The 15,576-nt window shown below is 44.3% G+C and overlaps 1 protein-coding gene across 12 annotated transcripts in view; it reads right to left on the bottom strand.

The window, feature by feature from the left end:
- The window catches only part of PTPRT (protein tyrosine phosphatase receptor type T), a 1,054,416-nt gene that overhangs the window by 158,382 nt on the left and 880,458 nt on the right, over positions 1-15,576 (bottom strand). For 7 of the 12 annotated variants that reach the window (XM_059407028.1, XM_059407022.1, XM_059407027.1 and 4 more), the window contains one exon: positions 7,853-7,882. The exons of the other annotated variants lie outside the window; for them this stretch is intronic. In XM_059407028.1, coding sequence (XP_059263011.1) covers positions 7,853-7,882 — 30 coding nt within the window. The remainder of the gene's footprint in view (positions 1-7,852; positions 7,883-15,576) is intronic. 12 annotated transcript variants of the gene reach the window in all.

Here is a 15,576-nt window from a genome sequence, read left to right on the forward strand (position 1 = left end):
ATCAGGGAGCAACAAGGGGTGACCCCAGTTAGTTGGCCATGGTGTGTCGAAAGGCAATGCCATGTTTGGGTGCAGGGGAGGGGCATGCCATGGACTAGATCCGCTCGCATCCAGTGGCCAAACGGAAGAGAAGCTAATGGAAGTGTGGCAGATGGTGTTCCCTGAGAATGAGACTTTGAGACTGAAATTGATGAGCAGGAGATGAATTAGGACATGCTTCTGGGGTCAACATCTGTGGAAGGGAAAGGGGGAGGGAAGGTGAAGGAGGGGAGGGGAGGAGAAGGCGTGGGTGGAAGGGAATTCGGTGATGCAGGTGCGATGAACGCTTGAGCCAACCCCACGGGAAGTGCCGAAGGGATGACTTTCACACCCTTCATGACCTTAGATGAGGCAGCTCTGAAGAGCGAGTTGTCCCAAAGGGGGCTGTCAACCAAGAACTTCTCCATTCTTTAAATTTTTTTTAATTTTAGTTTATTAAAATTCTCAATTTTAAATTAATTTTAAAATTGTATAATTGATATATAGTGTTATATTGGTTTCAGGTACACAATATAAGGATCCAGAAATTCTATACATATGTCAGTGCTCACCAAGATAAGTGTATTCTCAATCCCCTTTATCTATGTCACCTATCCTCTACCCCTACTTGCCTCAGGCAGCCTCCAGTTTGTTCTCTATATTTGTGTTTTTTTTGTTACTGCTGTTTGTCTCTTTCTATTTTTGTAAATTTCACATGCGTAAAATCATATGGCATTTATCTTTCTCCAGATGATTTATTTTACTTAGCATTACACCCTCTAGGTCCATCTGTGTTGTTGCAATTGGCAAGATCTCATTCTTTTTATGGCTGAATAATATTCCATTTTATATACACACACATTTATATATGCATTTTACACACACACGTACACACACACGTGTGCGCACACACTTCCACAACTTCTTTATCTATTTTTCCAAAGAAGACATCCAGCTGGCCAACAGACACATGCGATGACGTTCCACATCACTCATCATCAGGGAAACGCAAATCAAAATCACAATGAGATACCACCCCATACCAGTCAGCATGGCTAAAGTCAAAAACACAAGACACAACAAGTGTTGGTGAGAATGTGGAGAAAAAGGAACCCTCACACACCGCTGGTGGGTGTGCAAGCTCGTGCAGCGGCTGTGGAAAACAGTATGGAGTCTCCTCGAGAAATTTAAAAAAAATAGAACTACCCTAAGATCCAGCAATTCCACTACTGGTATTTACCCAAAGCCCTTCATTCTTGAAAGCAGATCAGAGTAGCACATCACAACTTTCTCTGAGAACTTGTCTTTCCAACCACATTTCCGTATGTCACCACTCTCTGTCAACACAGAACCCTCCGCACTCTCTTTTACCTTCTTTATAAAGTTCAAATGCATTTACAGAGTAGAAGCATTTAAGATCACAGGCATACCTTGCTAAGCCTCCAGGCATCACTAATACCTAGCTGGTTTTAAAACTTAAAGTATAAACTTAAAAATGAAGTATAAACATCTTCCATCTTCTTTGGAAGGGAACTGCTCATTTGTATTTTCCCTGATTAAGATGACAGAGCCTCTGACTTGTAGATGTGCTCTGTTCGCTACTCATGACTGATGTGTTTAGACGCCAGTTCAATAGAGTAAACAATAAAGCATCCATTCAGTTGCACTCCCCATCCAAATCTCTCTGTTCACATGATCTGCCCCAGCGCATTTATATCTATCTTGTTGCATCAGCATTCATTACTTTTTTGCATTTGTAATTGTGACACACAAGTACAACATTTCTAAACCTAAAACCAATACAAAATTACCAAACAGGTCTGATCCAAAAGTCCCGCCGCATCACTATAGGCCAAAATAAATGAGAACGGATACGAACTTCTAGAGAATGGAATAGTCTAGTTCAGTGGGAGATCAGACAAAATGGGGGCATCAACCTCACACATACACCCACCTGTGTGTACTCATTCATGTGATCAACACAGTCTTACGATGTCTGATTTGTTCTGGGCTCCAAGTTAGTCATCGGGAAGCGAAAGATGAGTAATACACCGTCCTAGTCAACAGGGAGACAGACGTGCAAACCCACCGTGGGCAGTCTAACCTGTCTAACCGGAGAATGGCTCGTGAATGAGTGAGTCAGCAGGGGATGAATGAAAGCCAGCTGAATGCAACGACAATGAGGGCGCAGTGCTGCAGATACTATGTCCCCTCTAAAAGGACACTGGGATTTTGCAGGCACAGATGGTGCTGAGGCATCCCGGGAACAGGGCATAGGCCAATACTTTCCAATACTGAGAAAAGGACAGTGGCCTCGGGGAGAGAAGTTGTTCTAAGTCCACACACAGAATGATTAATCTGAGGTGTGCGCACACATGCAGATTCCCGGGCCACACCTTCAGAGGGACTGAGCTGCTCTGGGGTGGGGCCCAGGAATCAGAATTTTTGCCACGGTCCTCTTCTTGGCAGAACGGCAAGCGGCAGCATGGCTCTAGCCTCTGCCTTGGCCTCGTGGCAACACCTTCCATTTCTGCTTGTCAACACATTTGCCGTCAGCTTTTGGTAATTGATACTTATCATCTCTAAATGGTTTCCTTCTATTCCCATTTTTCCTTCATTTTTATTTGAAGTGACTGATGAATTACATAAAATGCCTTTTGAGTATCTCTTGATATAATCATTTTAAATTCCTCTTTATGTGTATCGAGGCGAAGATATTTGATTTGCAAAAGCCTGTGGTGTGGAAAGGTGTTCGCACTGACTGACAAAGGACGTGGTTTCTTACTTTGGGTGAGGATCAACCGTGTGCTAGGCATTTTCCAAGCATCATCTCCTCGAGTCCTTGCAAGCTGTCTGTGAGGTATGCGCTCTTAGGCTTCATTTTACATATAAGGAAACTGGGATTCAGATGCTGAACAGGACCAAAGGTTACCTTTAGGGTTCACTGTGCCTGTGTGGTGGGCACCACGGGGGAAACCTCAATGAACAAGAAACATCTTTAAGGCACATTTGCTCCTGCCCATGATAAAAAGCAGCCACAGTGAGAGCCCTGATAAAAGGCCCATTCCCGCAGGTGGAGAGAATCAGGTAAGACTTCCTATAGGAGGCGCTGTTAGGTCTGGACCTTGTAGGGTAAATGTAGGATTCAAACATGCTGCCATGGGGAGAGATAGGAAAAATATAAGGGGGAAAAAACACGAGTTTCAGAGCGTCTGTAGACAGGGCTCAGCCCAGGTCACCCTTTTCCGCCTCCTTGATACTTGCATGGCATTTATCCGAGGCTAGGTGAAACCGTTAAGTGCTCTCTCTCTCTCTGCCGGAACAGTTGGTAAACATCTTAGTGCTTTTTCAAGAACTACTACACTAAAATGTCTCTGTTTGAAACAATTACTGTGCCCATCACACACCCTGAGATAAATTAACCCGTGAACACATGCCAGCTCCTGAAACCTTTTAAAAAACAGACGCCGAGATTGTTGGGTGCTTCTTTACTGTAGGAAGGCAAAAAGGCATTCTAGAGAAGCATTTCTGTCAGCTCGGAATGCAAGGAATCATAGCTACTATTTATAAAATACCTCCTTTGTGTCAGCCACTCTGCATAGACCTTCCCTCACCAGCCCTCTCAAAATGCCAGGGAGTCACCGCTGTCATCGCCGTTCTGCAGATGTGGAAACTGAGGCTCAGAGTGGCTCCATGATTGTTCAAGGTCTGAACAATCTGGCAGAAGAGGGAGACATTGGACTGTGATCTAGGTCTGATATCAAAGCCCACATTATTTCGCCATTTTTTCTCGTGTGCTGGACACTGGGGACCGCATTCTAGACTCTCCTCTGTCCCTAGGACTCAGTTCCTTTGATTTATAGCTCTGTTTGTCCTGGCCATAAGCACTCTGTGGGGCACTCTTCACTCTAACCTTGGCTGCCTCTGCTCTGGCAGTCTGGTGCTCTCAGCTCTGACCAGGCAAATCCCCAGGATAGCAAAGCCAGAATTGCCTCAAGGGCCTCCCTGCCAACGAGGGATAGCTACCACTTCTTGTCCCTAGCAAGGCACTGAGGTCGTTACATGGAACTGAGTTTCTGCCAGGAGGCCGACTTGCTTGTGGATCCTGGCTCTCCGGCAGCCTGGCCAAGGGCTGTCCAAGCACACGGTCTAGGTGGGAACCCTTCCATCCCCTGAAGAACAGAGTTTAGGGAGAAGGATGGGCAGGGCTGAGGGGCATGTGGTCCTGGGTTCAACCCCCCGCCCTGCCACATCCTGCCTGTGGGATCTGCACAAGTCCCCCAACATCAGTCTCAAGGTCTATGTAGACTCAACACAGTGACACATATCTTGCAGGGCTTGCCACGAGCATGAGAAGAGCCTGACCCATACTAGCAACCGATGGGTGGTTTCTTTTAACCTCTGCCCACTTCTCAACCTGACCAGGTATGCCTCATTCACTGCTGTGTCTGCAACAGCAAGCACATGGTGCAGTGCACAGCAGCAGCTCATAAAACAGAACGAATCTTGAACTCCAGCCTCTTTCTGCCTCAAAACTCTAGGGCAGGAATTGGCCAACTATGGCCCTCAGGATAAATCTAGCCCTGTATTTGATATTTTTTAAATATTTTTTTTCTTGCAGTATTTTTTTATTAATTTTTTAATAAACATATAATGTATTTTTATCCCCAGGGGTACAGGTCTGTGAACCGCCAGGTTTACACAATAAATTTTTTTTTAATTGAAATACCTCCATGCTTCTTCCCTTGTCCATCAGGTATGGCTGATTTCCTGTTACAACAACAGAGTAGATGCAACAGAGACCATATGCCTGCAAAGCCAAAAATATTTACCACCAGCTCCCTCTGGAAAAGGTCTGTGGACCCCGAGCTTGTGTCTAGGATCTTTCAGTGCAGGGAGCGCCCTTGAGGACCTCTTTGTTTTGGGGAAAAAGAAGTTTCTCTATTTCTTCCCTACTCACACTTTATAGCCCCTTTCCCTGGCTTATCTACCTTTTTTCCCTTAGCTCTCTCCACCATTCCTTAACATCTATGCCACTTTTTTTAATACATGTTGTTTATTCTTGATCTCCTCTATTAAAAAGCTTCATGTGGGCAGGGAGCTTTGTTTGTTTTGCTAACGCTTACGTGCCAGTTGGGACCATCCCCCGGCACACACTTGGGAATCCCACAGATACCTGTTGACTGAATAAACATGGATTTCAGTGACAAGATTATTCAGCCAAAGCATGTTGGAGCATTTCTCTTTCACAGAAGAAGAGAAGGGACTTTTAGAGGGACCAGGTGGCTCCCCAACCCCAGGGGGAGGTATTGCTTTTCCTATTTTATTGATGAGACCACCAGGACTCTGGCTAAGTCAATGCTTCTCAAACTTTGATGTGCATGAGAGTTGCCTGGGGTTCTTGTTACAATGCAGGTTCGGGTTCAGGAGGTGTGAGCTGGGATCCTCATGCTGCAGTTCTAACATGCTCCGGGTGATTCCAACGCTGCTGGTCTACAGACACACTTGGAGTAGAGAGGGCTGAAGGCATCCACTCAGGTCCGTCCCTAAGACCCGGGGGAGTGGAATTCTGAACCTGGAAATCACAGGGTCAGCATTTCCCTGTGTTTCCTTTCCTCCTTCTCCATGCATCTCTCAATCCTATGGCCTCACAGAACCCATCGTGCCTGCCCTCTGGGGCTGCTCCCTGTCCCCAAACACTCTGCCCCAAGACCTTCCCTCCCACAGCTGCCAGCATCTTCAGGCTCTTCCTTCTGCAAAGCACTTCTCCTCTTGGTTCTGAAGATTTTCGTCCTGCCTCTCTGTCTGCTTTGCCAGTTCTTCTCCTCTCCTGAATTGTTAGCTCAGCTCCTGAGCTGGCATGAGTTTCACAGTCTAAGATCTGTGACTTAGAGCTCTGAAGTTTGCAAAAACTGAAAGACCCTTGTGTATCACTGCACCTTGAAGTACAAGTACCTGAGTGTCTGTCCCATACACTTTCACATTTTTCATCTTTAATTCTACCACAGTGCCTGGGCATCCAAAGACAGGGCTAAGTACACTGGCTAACTGACAAAGGAGCTAAGGTGCCTAGAGACTATGATGGGTCATTGCATACCCACACCTACTGTTGAACACTGAGGCCAGAAGAACATCTGGAAGACCAGAGGAGCTCCTAGGGGCCACCACTACTGCCCTGAAGGGGGAAAGAAAGAAAACTAACATTTCAGGAGTGCCAACTTTGTTCCAGGCCCATTACAAAATTCCTCATTTCCTGAGTTAGGCACTATGATCCCTATTTTGGATTTAAGAGAAATAAGGCTCAAGGAGTTCAGAAGACTTTCACAAGGTTTCATACGTGAGTGACAAAGATGTGACTTGTCCCCAGAGCATCACAACTCTGAAAGTTCATTCTCTTTCTACCACAGCGACAACACCCCATGTTGTTCCTGTGCTTAGAATTCTTATTTCTTCAGTAGTGGGAAAAATCCATCTCTATAAACACTGGTAACCATTCCTTGCCCCATTAGAAATTTAGTCATCCCAGTAAGCACTCCTATACCAGAGTACATACAGGCACCTCTCAGCTGACATTTCAAGTGTTTGGCTTTATCCTAGACCCCAGAGAGGGTTGAATACTGGGAGGGTGGGGCTCAACGTCCTGGCCATCTCTCCATCCACAGTGTCTGGAACATAATAGGCATGTTCAATGGATGTTTACCAAAGGAATGAATGAATGAAAAAATAAAGCAAATTCTCTGGTACTTTCAGTGTTGGTGGTGGTAGTCCATTTGTTCCTGGATAATCTGATGGCATTAGTACCAGAATCTTATCTGCTCATTGTCTGGCCTATTGACCTGGAACCCAAACATTAAGCAAACGGGGTAGGAGAGCCTTATTTTGGTCCATCCTCATCAGTGAAGGCTTCAGCCGACAATCACTAGCAGACATGGCCTCCCTCATAAGCCTGGGTGTGCCAGGGGTGTAGCAAGACATGGAATGATGGACAATACACTTTACCAGAAGCCAGGCATCCTGAGTTTTAATCCCACTGGATGAGTGGTTTCATACACTTCCCTTGACCTCAATTTTCAAACACTGGAAATGCATATTAGGAAGATGGGACTACTTCAGTGGTTTTCTTAACTTTTCATTACCAAGGATCTGTTGATGGGAGCTTTTTCCCCTTTATATTTGTGTTTTCAAAATGTCTGTTAATAATGAAAAAAACCATCACCTTCATTTAGAAAGTGCAAAAAAACTGACAGGCAACAGGCCAGCTATAACTACAAAATGCACTGGTAACATGAGATACCTAATGCCAAACCCCAGACTGCGATCATTCAGGCCCAAAGCAAAGATCTTGGATGTTTCTGTCACCTGTGAAGCTGGTTCTAGGTAAAGATGGTTCCCTGAAGACTTACTGAAATACAGGAAACAGCCCATGATTTTTTTCTAACCTCTGAGTCCCTCGATGCTACACATTCCCCAAGTAGACACCAATGGGCTCTGAAGCTGCTGAGACTGGTGATTCTGTTTTATCTCTGCAAGTCCTACAGGGGGGTTAGGTTGACCTCTTGATGAAATTCAGGGATTTCTAACTAGAAAATTATACTGCCTTCACATCTCCAAAAATTGGGGGAAAAATCCAAGATGGCAGAAACATAACAGACATAAACAATGACAGTGCATTTTCAAATGGAAAACATCTATGTGAAATAAAAACTTTGGGGCTACAGATGACTTAGACAGAAATGAGTATGAGAAAACCAACAGACACTTGGTTGGTGAAGGAAATGCATGCTACAGTTCCCTCACAGGGCACGAAGAAAAGTTTCCCCGGGTCGATACTTACAAGTAATAGGAGTAGGAATAAGCATTTCTTCTACATATTGATGGGCAGTCAGATGAAGGAAATGTCCAAAAAGGGGGAAAAAGAAAAGACAAACAAACAAGAATTAGATTTATATGAAATCTTGATTCTTAGAAATGCACATAGTATTTCAGCATCCCAAAGCTCAAGGAGATGCAAGTTTCTCTAATCATCTTCACTGAGAATCAGATACTTCCGGTGGTAGAAGGAGTGAGACAGACCTCTCTTAACAATGGAGAAATTCACTACTCACGCTGAAAAAGCCACATCTAATGTTGGCTGGTTTACTTGTTTGAAGGTTCTTTTCTTCTGGTCAACTAAAACTAGCTTCCTTGTAATTATGACTTTTTTGGCCTTCTAGAACTATTCTACCACTCTTCCACATGATAGTGCTCTCATGACCTAAGGAAAGCCACAATGACTTCTATGTTCTCAGTTTCAGGTCAAACCAATCAGAACCTATTTAGTAAGGCCATGCTAAAAGCAAGGTAATCAGGTAGCTATCATTCAAGATGGCTCCCCAATAATCCACACTTCCCAGTACGTATGCTTATGTGTAGTTTCTTCCCACACTGAACCAGGATTGGCCCTATGTGACCAAAAGGATGAGGTAGGAATTGCACTCTGGGAATTTCTAGGATAGATCAGAAAGAAGACTTGCAGCTCTATATAGGTCTTCAGAACCCTCAGTTGAGACCCTGACTCTCCTTAAAGAAGTCCAAGTATCCTGAGGTTGCCATCCTGAAAAGACCAACTGGAAAGACACTAAAACTGCATGAAGAGAGACATCCAGCCAGCCCCCACCAGTTAGATTATGTCAATGGAGACCCTTGGTATCATGGAACAAAACAAGTTATTCCCTTTAAAGCCCTGACCAAAGCTCAGATACATAAGAAAAAGGAGTCACTAAATTTCATGTTTGTTACATATCAATGATCAAAACAAAATTCAAACTCTATCATTAAGAGCACTGCACTAAGAGAAAGGAATTCTAACCTTCAATTCGAACAGACTACAACTTGAATAAATTCTCTGTGCCTTTATTTCCATATCTGAAACTCATATTAGTTGAAGTAGATAATTAGTTTTCAAACTGTGTTTGTAGCCTCCTGGGGGTTCTGTATAGTAGCCTCACTAAAATGGGAGAGGGGACTACTGAGCAGGTAGGACTGCTGGTCCCCTACTATCCATGAAAGCCAGCACTTCTCTATTTTTTTAAGTATTTTATAAACTGGAGTTTCACTTAAAATTTCACATGACAAAGAATTGCGCTCTCCAAAAGAAAGCCTGAAAAATCACCACCTGAGATCTCTTTGCATGATGTCCCTTATAGCTCTTGGCTTCTGAACAATAAAAACTCAAATAAATCCATGATATTTCTTTTGTTATAACTTTTTGTACTTTGTAGGAAAATAAATAGGAATGTCTTTATCTTACAGACTTCACCACACTGACAATAACTGATACATTTGTGGATTGAGAAAAATTGCTGATAATTAAGGTCCCCAAATATCCATCTGAATAGGCAAGAATAGTTTCCTTCCCTCTTGAGTTATCTGGTTAATTGCAACAGTTATCCCAGTTTGCTTGGCTCAGGAAGATGCAGTCTTTATGTCTGCAGCGTGGGGACATGTTCTTGGAGCCTCAGACTTCTCCCTCTTGAGTAGGAAAGTAGCCAAAGTCCCTAGGCAGGGACACTTGTAGTCTTTCTCTTATTCATCAGGAGAAGCCAACTCTCCGCTCTCAGAAGGAAAGTGACTCTGAGAAGTTATGGCAGAAAGGAAGCCCCATGTATACTTGGGAAGCTGAGCTGGTGAAAATGAACCATAGTACAGCAAGATCTCATAAAACTGTTCAACATCTTGGGTTAAAGGAACAGTGCCCTAGATGATGAAAGGGATGAGGAATGTGATGGGTGGAATTTGGAAGCACCCACACACGTCACCAAATCCCCCTTGCCAACCATATAGGTTCACACTGTAAGGAGTCCATTCCTCTCCTTCATGGCTGGCTCTGTGGTCCAGTACTTAGAAATGTGATCCATGGGGAAGAAAGCTGGACTTCCATTTTATGAAGACTTACTGCTACCTCTGCTCTCCATATTGTCAGGAACAGTGGCTGAGATTTGAGAGGGCAGGGATCTGATCTCAGGTCTTTCACTTGCTCACTGTAACATTTTGGGCAAGTCAGTTCCTCCTTCCAAACCACTCTTTCCTGATCCATGCACCAAGGTGAATGGCATGGATGACTGTCAGCCTAAATCGCTTTGAGGAGTGGAAATATGTCTTTGTGTTCCTGCACCACGACTTGCTAACTACATGGCTTTAAGTCACTCAGTATCTCTGAGTCTCAGTCTCTCCACATCAAGGCTGGGGACAATAATTACCTATTCCCAAGAGTCACTGTGGGCATTAACATGAATCTAAATCGTATTCAAATTATATGTGATATATATAATATATGAAGTATTTTAAGAAAATCATATTAATCTTAATTGATATTAGGTTATAGTAATCTAAACACCTGACATTAGTAGTCCTCAATAAAGGGGAGTTTATGTCCCCACCTCATCCACAGATATAAGGTTTACTGCTTCTCACTCTGGTAACCAGGAACAAAGTGTTCACCTCTTTAGGAATGATAGGAATAATAATAAAATAATAAAAATACTTATGGAGCACTTACTATGCATCAGGCATTGTCCTAGGCTCTCATACTTTAACTCATGTATTCCTCACAACCACCCTGACATATGGGTACTATTATCATTCTCACTTTACAGAGGAGGAAACCGAGGCAAAGGTTTATGTAATTTGCCTAAGATCGTGCAGCTAATAACCAGATTTGACAGCAACATGGCTCTAAAGCTTGTGTTCTAGACAACTAGCCTGTGCTGCCTGTGAAGAAGGATGGACGGATGTTGAGCAATGCAGTGGGTCTAGCATTGAGATGACAAGCGTCTTAAAACTTTTAATCCTCCCAACCACCCCATGGAACAAGCATTATTGTTCCTGATTTTGATTGAGAAACCTGAAGCTCTAAGGGATCACTCCTCACTAGGTCTATTGCTTTGCATAGTTTGGGACCAACTGTAATGCCTCCATCCTGAGCCAGATGCCTCACCATCAACAGCCCCAACCTGTGCTCTAGGGCCCTAGGCTGCACTCAATATTCTGAATCTTCTGGCTTTTCTGCTTTCAACCTTCGGGACTCACCTCTGCTGGGCCACTTCCTCATAACAACATGCTTCTTATCTCCAAACCACCTCTTCCAAGGAGCTTTTCTGAGTTATCCTGGTTGTCACCGAAAGCTGGTGGGTGCTATCCGGACCCAGCTTCAAGGCAACTCCAGGAGAATAGCAACTGACAAGCTTCAATTAATTGAGTATCTTTCCCCAATTATATTGCAAAGTGTTCCTGGGCAAGGATTATAGTTTTTTACTGTGTGGCCATAACACAGTATACAGGTGTGTTTTCTCTCAGGCTTGAAGAAGATTTACCGAAGGTCTAAATTTACAAGGATACAGTGATATTGCAAATAACAGATTGCCTGAGACCAAAAATCTTGAACAGGGAGACAGCTTTGCTCAGAAAAAAACAAAAAACTCCAAACGTAATAAATCACATACTGCAGAATCTTCTTTTCTGCTGGCTGACAAGGCTGACTTGAGGCACAGTTTTCCTTTGTTCCATACTACTTAAACAGGACTAAGTTATCTGTTTAACTATCCATGTGACCATCTACCCATCCATCATCCATCTACGCATGCATGCATAGACCCACCCATCCCCCCTTCCATGCAAGCATGGAAGATGCATGCTTCCATCTTCACATGCATGCGTGCAGCCATCCATCCTTCCACCCATCTAACCACCCATCCACCTACCCCCTTGGTAATCTACCCACCCACTTATCCATCTAGTCTATAAGCCCACACACTCATCTACCCTTTCATCCAACAACCCATCCATCATCCCCCCATCCGTCTCCCCATCACCCATTCAGCAAACATTTCTCAAAGGCCTACTATATGCCTGTCCCTGCCAAGTTCCAGAGATAGAAAGACAAAGGAGATCTTGATCCAGTCCAAATGTCTGATGAGAGAGCCAGATAAGAAACTTGTAAAACAAAGAGTAATAAGAGTAATAAGAGCTACCACTTAAACAGCAGGAGGTCACTTACATGCCCGCTACTGTGTTAATACATCAGGTAGAATACTTTATTTAATCCTCACTATGCAGCATTATTATCCCTGTTTTATGGATGATCAAGTGAAGCTCAGAGAGGTTAAATAACTTACTCAAATTTATATAGTAGGTAAGTGGCATGGCAGGAATGAGAATCCAAGCAGTCTGACTCCAGTCTGACTCTGACGGAGCCTAGGTGGCTCCGTCGGGACAAGCATCTGCCTTTGGCTTAGGTCATGATCCTGGAGTCCCAGAATCCAGTCCCACATGGGGCTCTCTGCTTAGCAGGGAGTCTTGTTCACTCTCTGACCCTCCCTCCTCTCATGCTTTCTTTCTCTCTCACTCACTCAAAATAAATAAAAATTTTTAAAAAGATGTGATTAAATTCTAAGAAAAAAATGATAGAAGCCTGCATTAATAATCACTGTGCTATACTGTCTTCTGGAGTGATAAGCGACATGAAGTGGCAACACAGGGAGCAGTGGGACCATATCCAGGGTAAGGGTGGGGTAAGGTGGTCTAGAGTCTATGAGGCTTGAGTTGTAAAGTCAAGGAGCATCTAGATGGATGGAGGAGGAAGGGTACTTCCAGGCAGATGGAACTGTCTATGAAATGTAGGGGTCGGTTAGCAAGGAGAGAATGTCAAAATATTGGCAGGGCCTAGCTCCCAAAGAGCTGAAGGACCGTAGTCCCAATATCACAGTTCATAGGGAGAACCCAAAGAGCCAAGAGGCCAAATATTTTTCTAAATGAATGTTTCTGGCAGGAGTGTGAGCAGAAAGTTGGAGGGAAGAGGGATTGGGGTCATGAATGCTACTGTAGGGGTCCAAGTAAGAAATGTTGGGGGCCTTTCTTGTAATGGCCATGGGGAGGGAGAAGTGAATGTGAAAGGTGAGTCAGTTGGTGATTAAATGGGAGTGTACTGAGGAGGACCTCCAGGGTTCTAGTTGGAGCAGCTACCTGAATGGGCACAAACAGAAGGATTTACTTTTCAGTGTGTGGAGCAAGGAGCTATTTAGAATGGCATGGACGAAACAGTCAGCATGACCCACTTAATTTGGGCTGCTTTCCCACCTCAATGAACCACTGAAAATTACATTGTATGATTCAGCATCTCAGCAAGTGCTGTTTTATATTTCATTCAGGCTAGTGTGGCATCCATTATCAGACTGGCCAAGTATGAGACCCAGCTCTGCCACTTATTAGCAATGGGATTTGGGGAAATTTCCTGAAATTCCACATTTGGGTTTTGTGATCCGTAGCACGCTACAAACTCATAGTGGCACTGTCACTTTTGGCTGGCCCAGAAGTTCCCTTTTCCTATCGCCTCATGTTTTCCCCGCTGGATAGACAGTGCATTCCCTGAAGGCTCAGACTATGGTGAATCCTTCCCATGCTGCCCTTCCAACCTCACGTCCTCACCACACTGGGTGTCCTGCTGATGCTCCATGTTGATATTCGGGTCTGTGTTCTGAGTGAAGTTTTCCTGCCCAAGAGACAGAGTGTGAATCCTGGGCCCCATCTGTTCTAATTTCACAGGGTTCCTCCATTCAACATGTTTTTAGGGAATCCCCAGTATTTGCATGGCACGTTTGTGATAAGGATGAATCAGAATAGGCAGCTGATGGTCTAGCGGAGAAGATAAGTTATGAATACAAATGACAAATATAACAGGATATAACATGGAGCCTGAGAGGGGATCCAGATGGTAAAGAGACTGTGTCTAGACTGGAGGTCAGCAAAAGTTTACTGGAGAAAGATGGCTTTTGAAGGAGACCTTAAATAGGGGTAGAGTCAGGTCCCATGGAACTGAGAAACATAGGCATTGAATGAGGAGGAGACTTCACAACCAAATGTATAGGAGTGGAGTAAGACCTTCTGGAAATCGGCCAAAACTACTGTGAGCAGGGGATGGCGCAGCTTGACACGACTCTCCAGATGACCTAAATAAAACATATGCTTATTTTCTCATCTCTACTCCATGAACTACTGTTATAAGGGAGGAGAAACCATCAAGGGACTTTTGACAGCAGGTTTGGGAATCCAAGTTTCATTTCTGCAACATCACTCTGACTGCAAGTCACTGCAAGTCTGACTGCAACATCACTCTGACTGTGGACGGTGGGTAGGAGGGGTGGGGCTGGGGAGGAGATGCATGCAACAGAGCTATAGGGGCCTTCACCAGGGAAGGAGCTGTAGAGGGAATGAGGGGGAGGATGTGACCAAGAGAAGATAAAGGTGCAGGTTCAGAAGTATCAGGGTGACACGACCCCATCATTTTGACTGATGGAATGAGAGGTAGTACCTATCACTAAGATAGGGACACAGGATTGTGAGCAGGTTGATGGGCAAGTGATGACTGGAGCTTTGACCATGAAAGCCTCGAGGGATTTTCAAAACAGATATCCCCAGGCAAATAATACAGGGCAGTGAAGCTCTGGCGAGAAAAGGCGCAAGTAGAAGATCCTGCCCTCCTGGGTCATTCCCCCTCTCAAGGCCTGCAAAACTATACCTACCATGTGGATGCATCCACACCTGAAGACCTGGGTATATGGCACGGTGGCTGCGTGCAAGGGAGGGTCACAGAATATTCCTAGGGCCCTGGGCTTGTGGGAAGCCTCAAGGAAGAGGCAATAGTTGGGAGTCCTACTTGGAGGAACTTGGGCTGAGGGTTAGAGAGTGGCAGGAAGCTTGTCGGTGAAGACAAACATCCGACATTTGCTTCAGGGCAACAGCGTGCGCGACAGCAGAGAGTATTAGCAAATGATGCCTGAACCTGGGCCACCTGTTTCCTGTTCCAGGATTCACTTATTTTCTACCAGTCTCCATGGACTGACAGAATAGAAGCTACCAGCATTCAGTTAACTCTCTGGAGTCACAGAGCCTGGGTTTGTGTTTTGATTCTCCAGGGACTGGGAAAATCATAAACTCTTTTGAACTTCAGTATCCTCTTCCCTATAGCAGAAAACAAACAAACAACCCCCCCAAATAGGAGTAACAACATCCTACCTTGCTATGACTATTTCAAGTATTAAAATCAGAATATGGGGACCATTTAAATGGAAAATCTACAAATAGGTTAGAATGTGTGTACTGATTTTAGCACTGCCCTTAACATATTAGCAGTGGGTTTGGAGTTGGCTTGGTACAGTTGACAGTCACATGAGAGAGTAATGTCCCTGTTGATATTATGCATTAGGATCTCTTAGGCAGGGACAGGAAGTAAAGTCTGTCCCAACAATTAGTTCATTTGATCTTCAGAACAACCCCATGGGATTAGCTGCATCTCACAGCTGAAAAAGCAAAAGGCTTAGCTTTGTTGTTTCTCCAAGTCTAGCAGCAAATAAATAGAACTGTGGAGATTTGGACCCAGTTTTTCTGCTTTCTTGTCCATAGCAAAAAGATGTCTATACCTATTACACTGGGAGCTCCTGGGGCAGACCCAAGTCACAGAGAACCAAAGTACACCAAGGGATGCACATTTTTCTCAATGTAGGCTCTCATATCTCAAAGTCAAGA

This window comes from Mustela nigripes, chromosome 7 (assembly GCF_022355385.1).
Source record: "Mustela nigripes isolate SB6536 chromosome 7, MUSNIG.SB6536, whole genome shotgun sequence".
NCBI classification, from domain to species: domain Eukaryota; kingdom Metazoa; phylum Chordata; class Mammalia; order Carnivora; family Mustelidae; genus Mustela; species Mustela nigripes.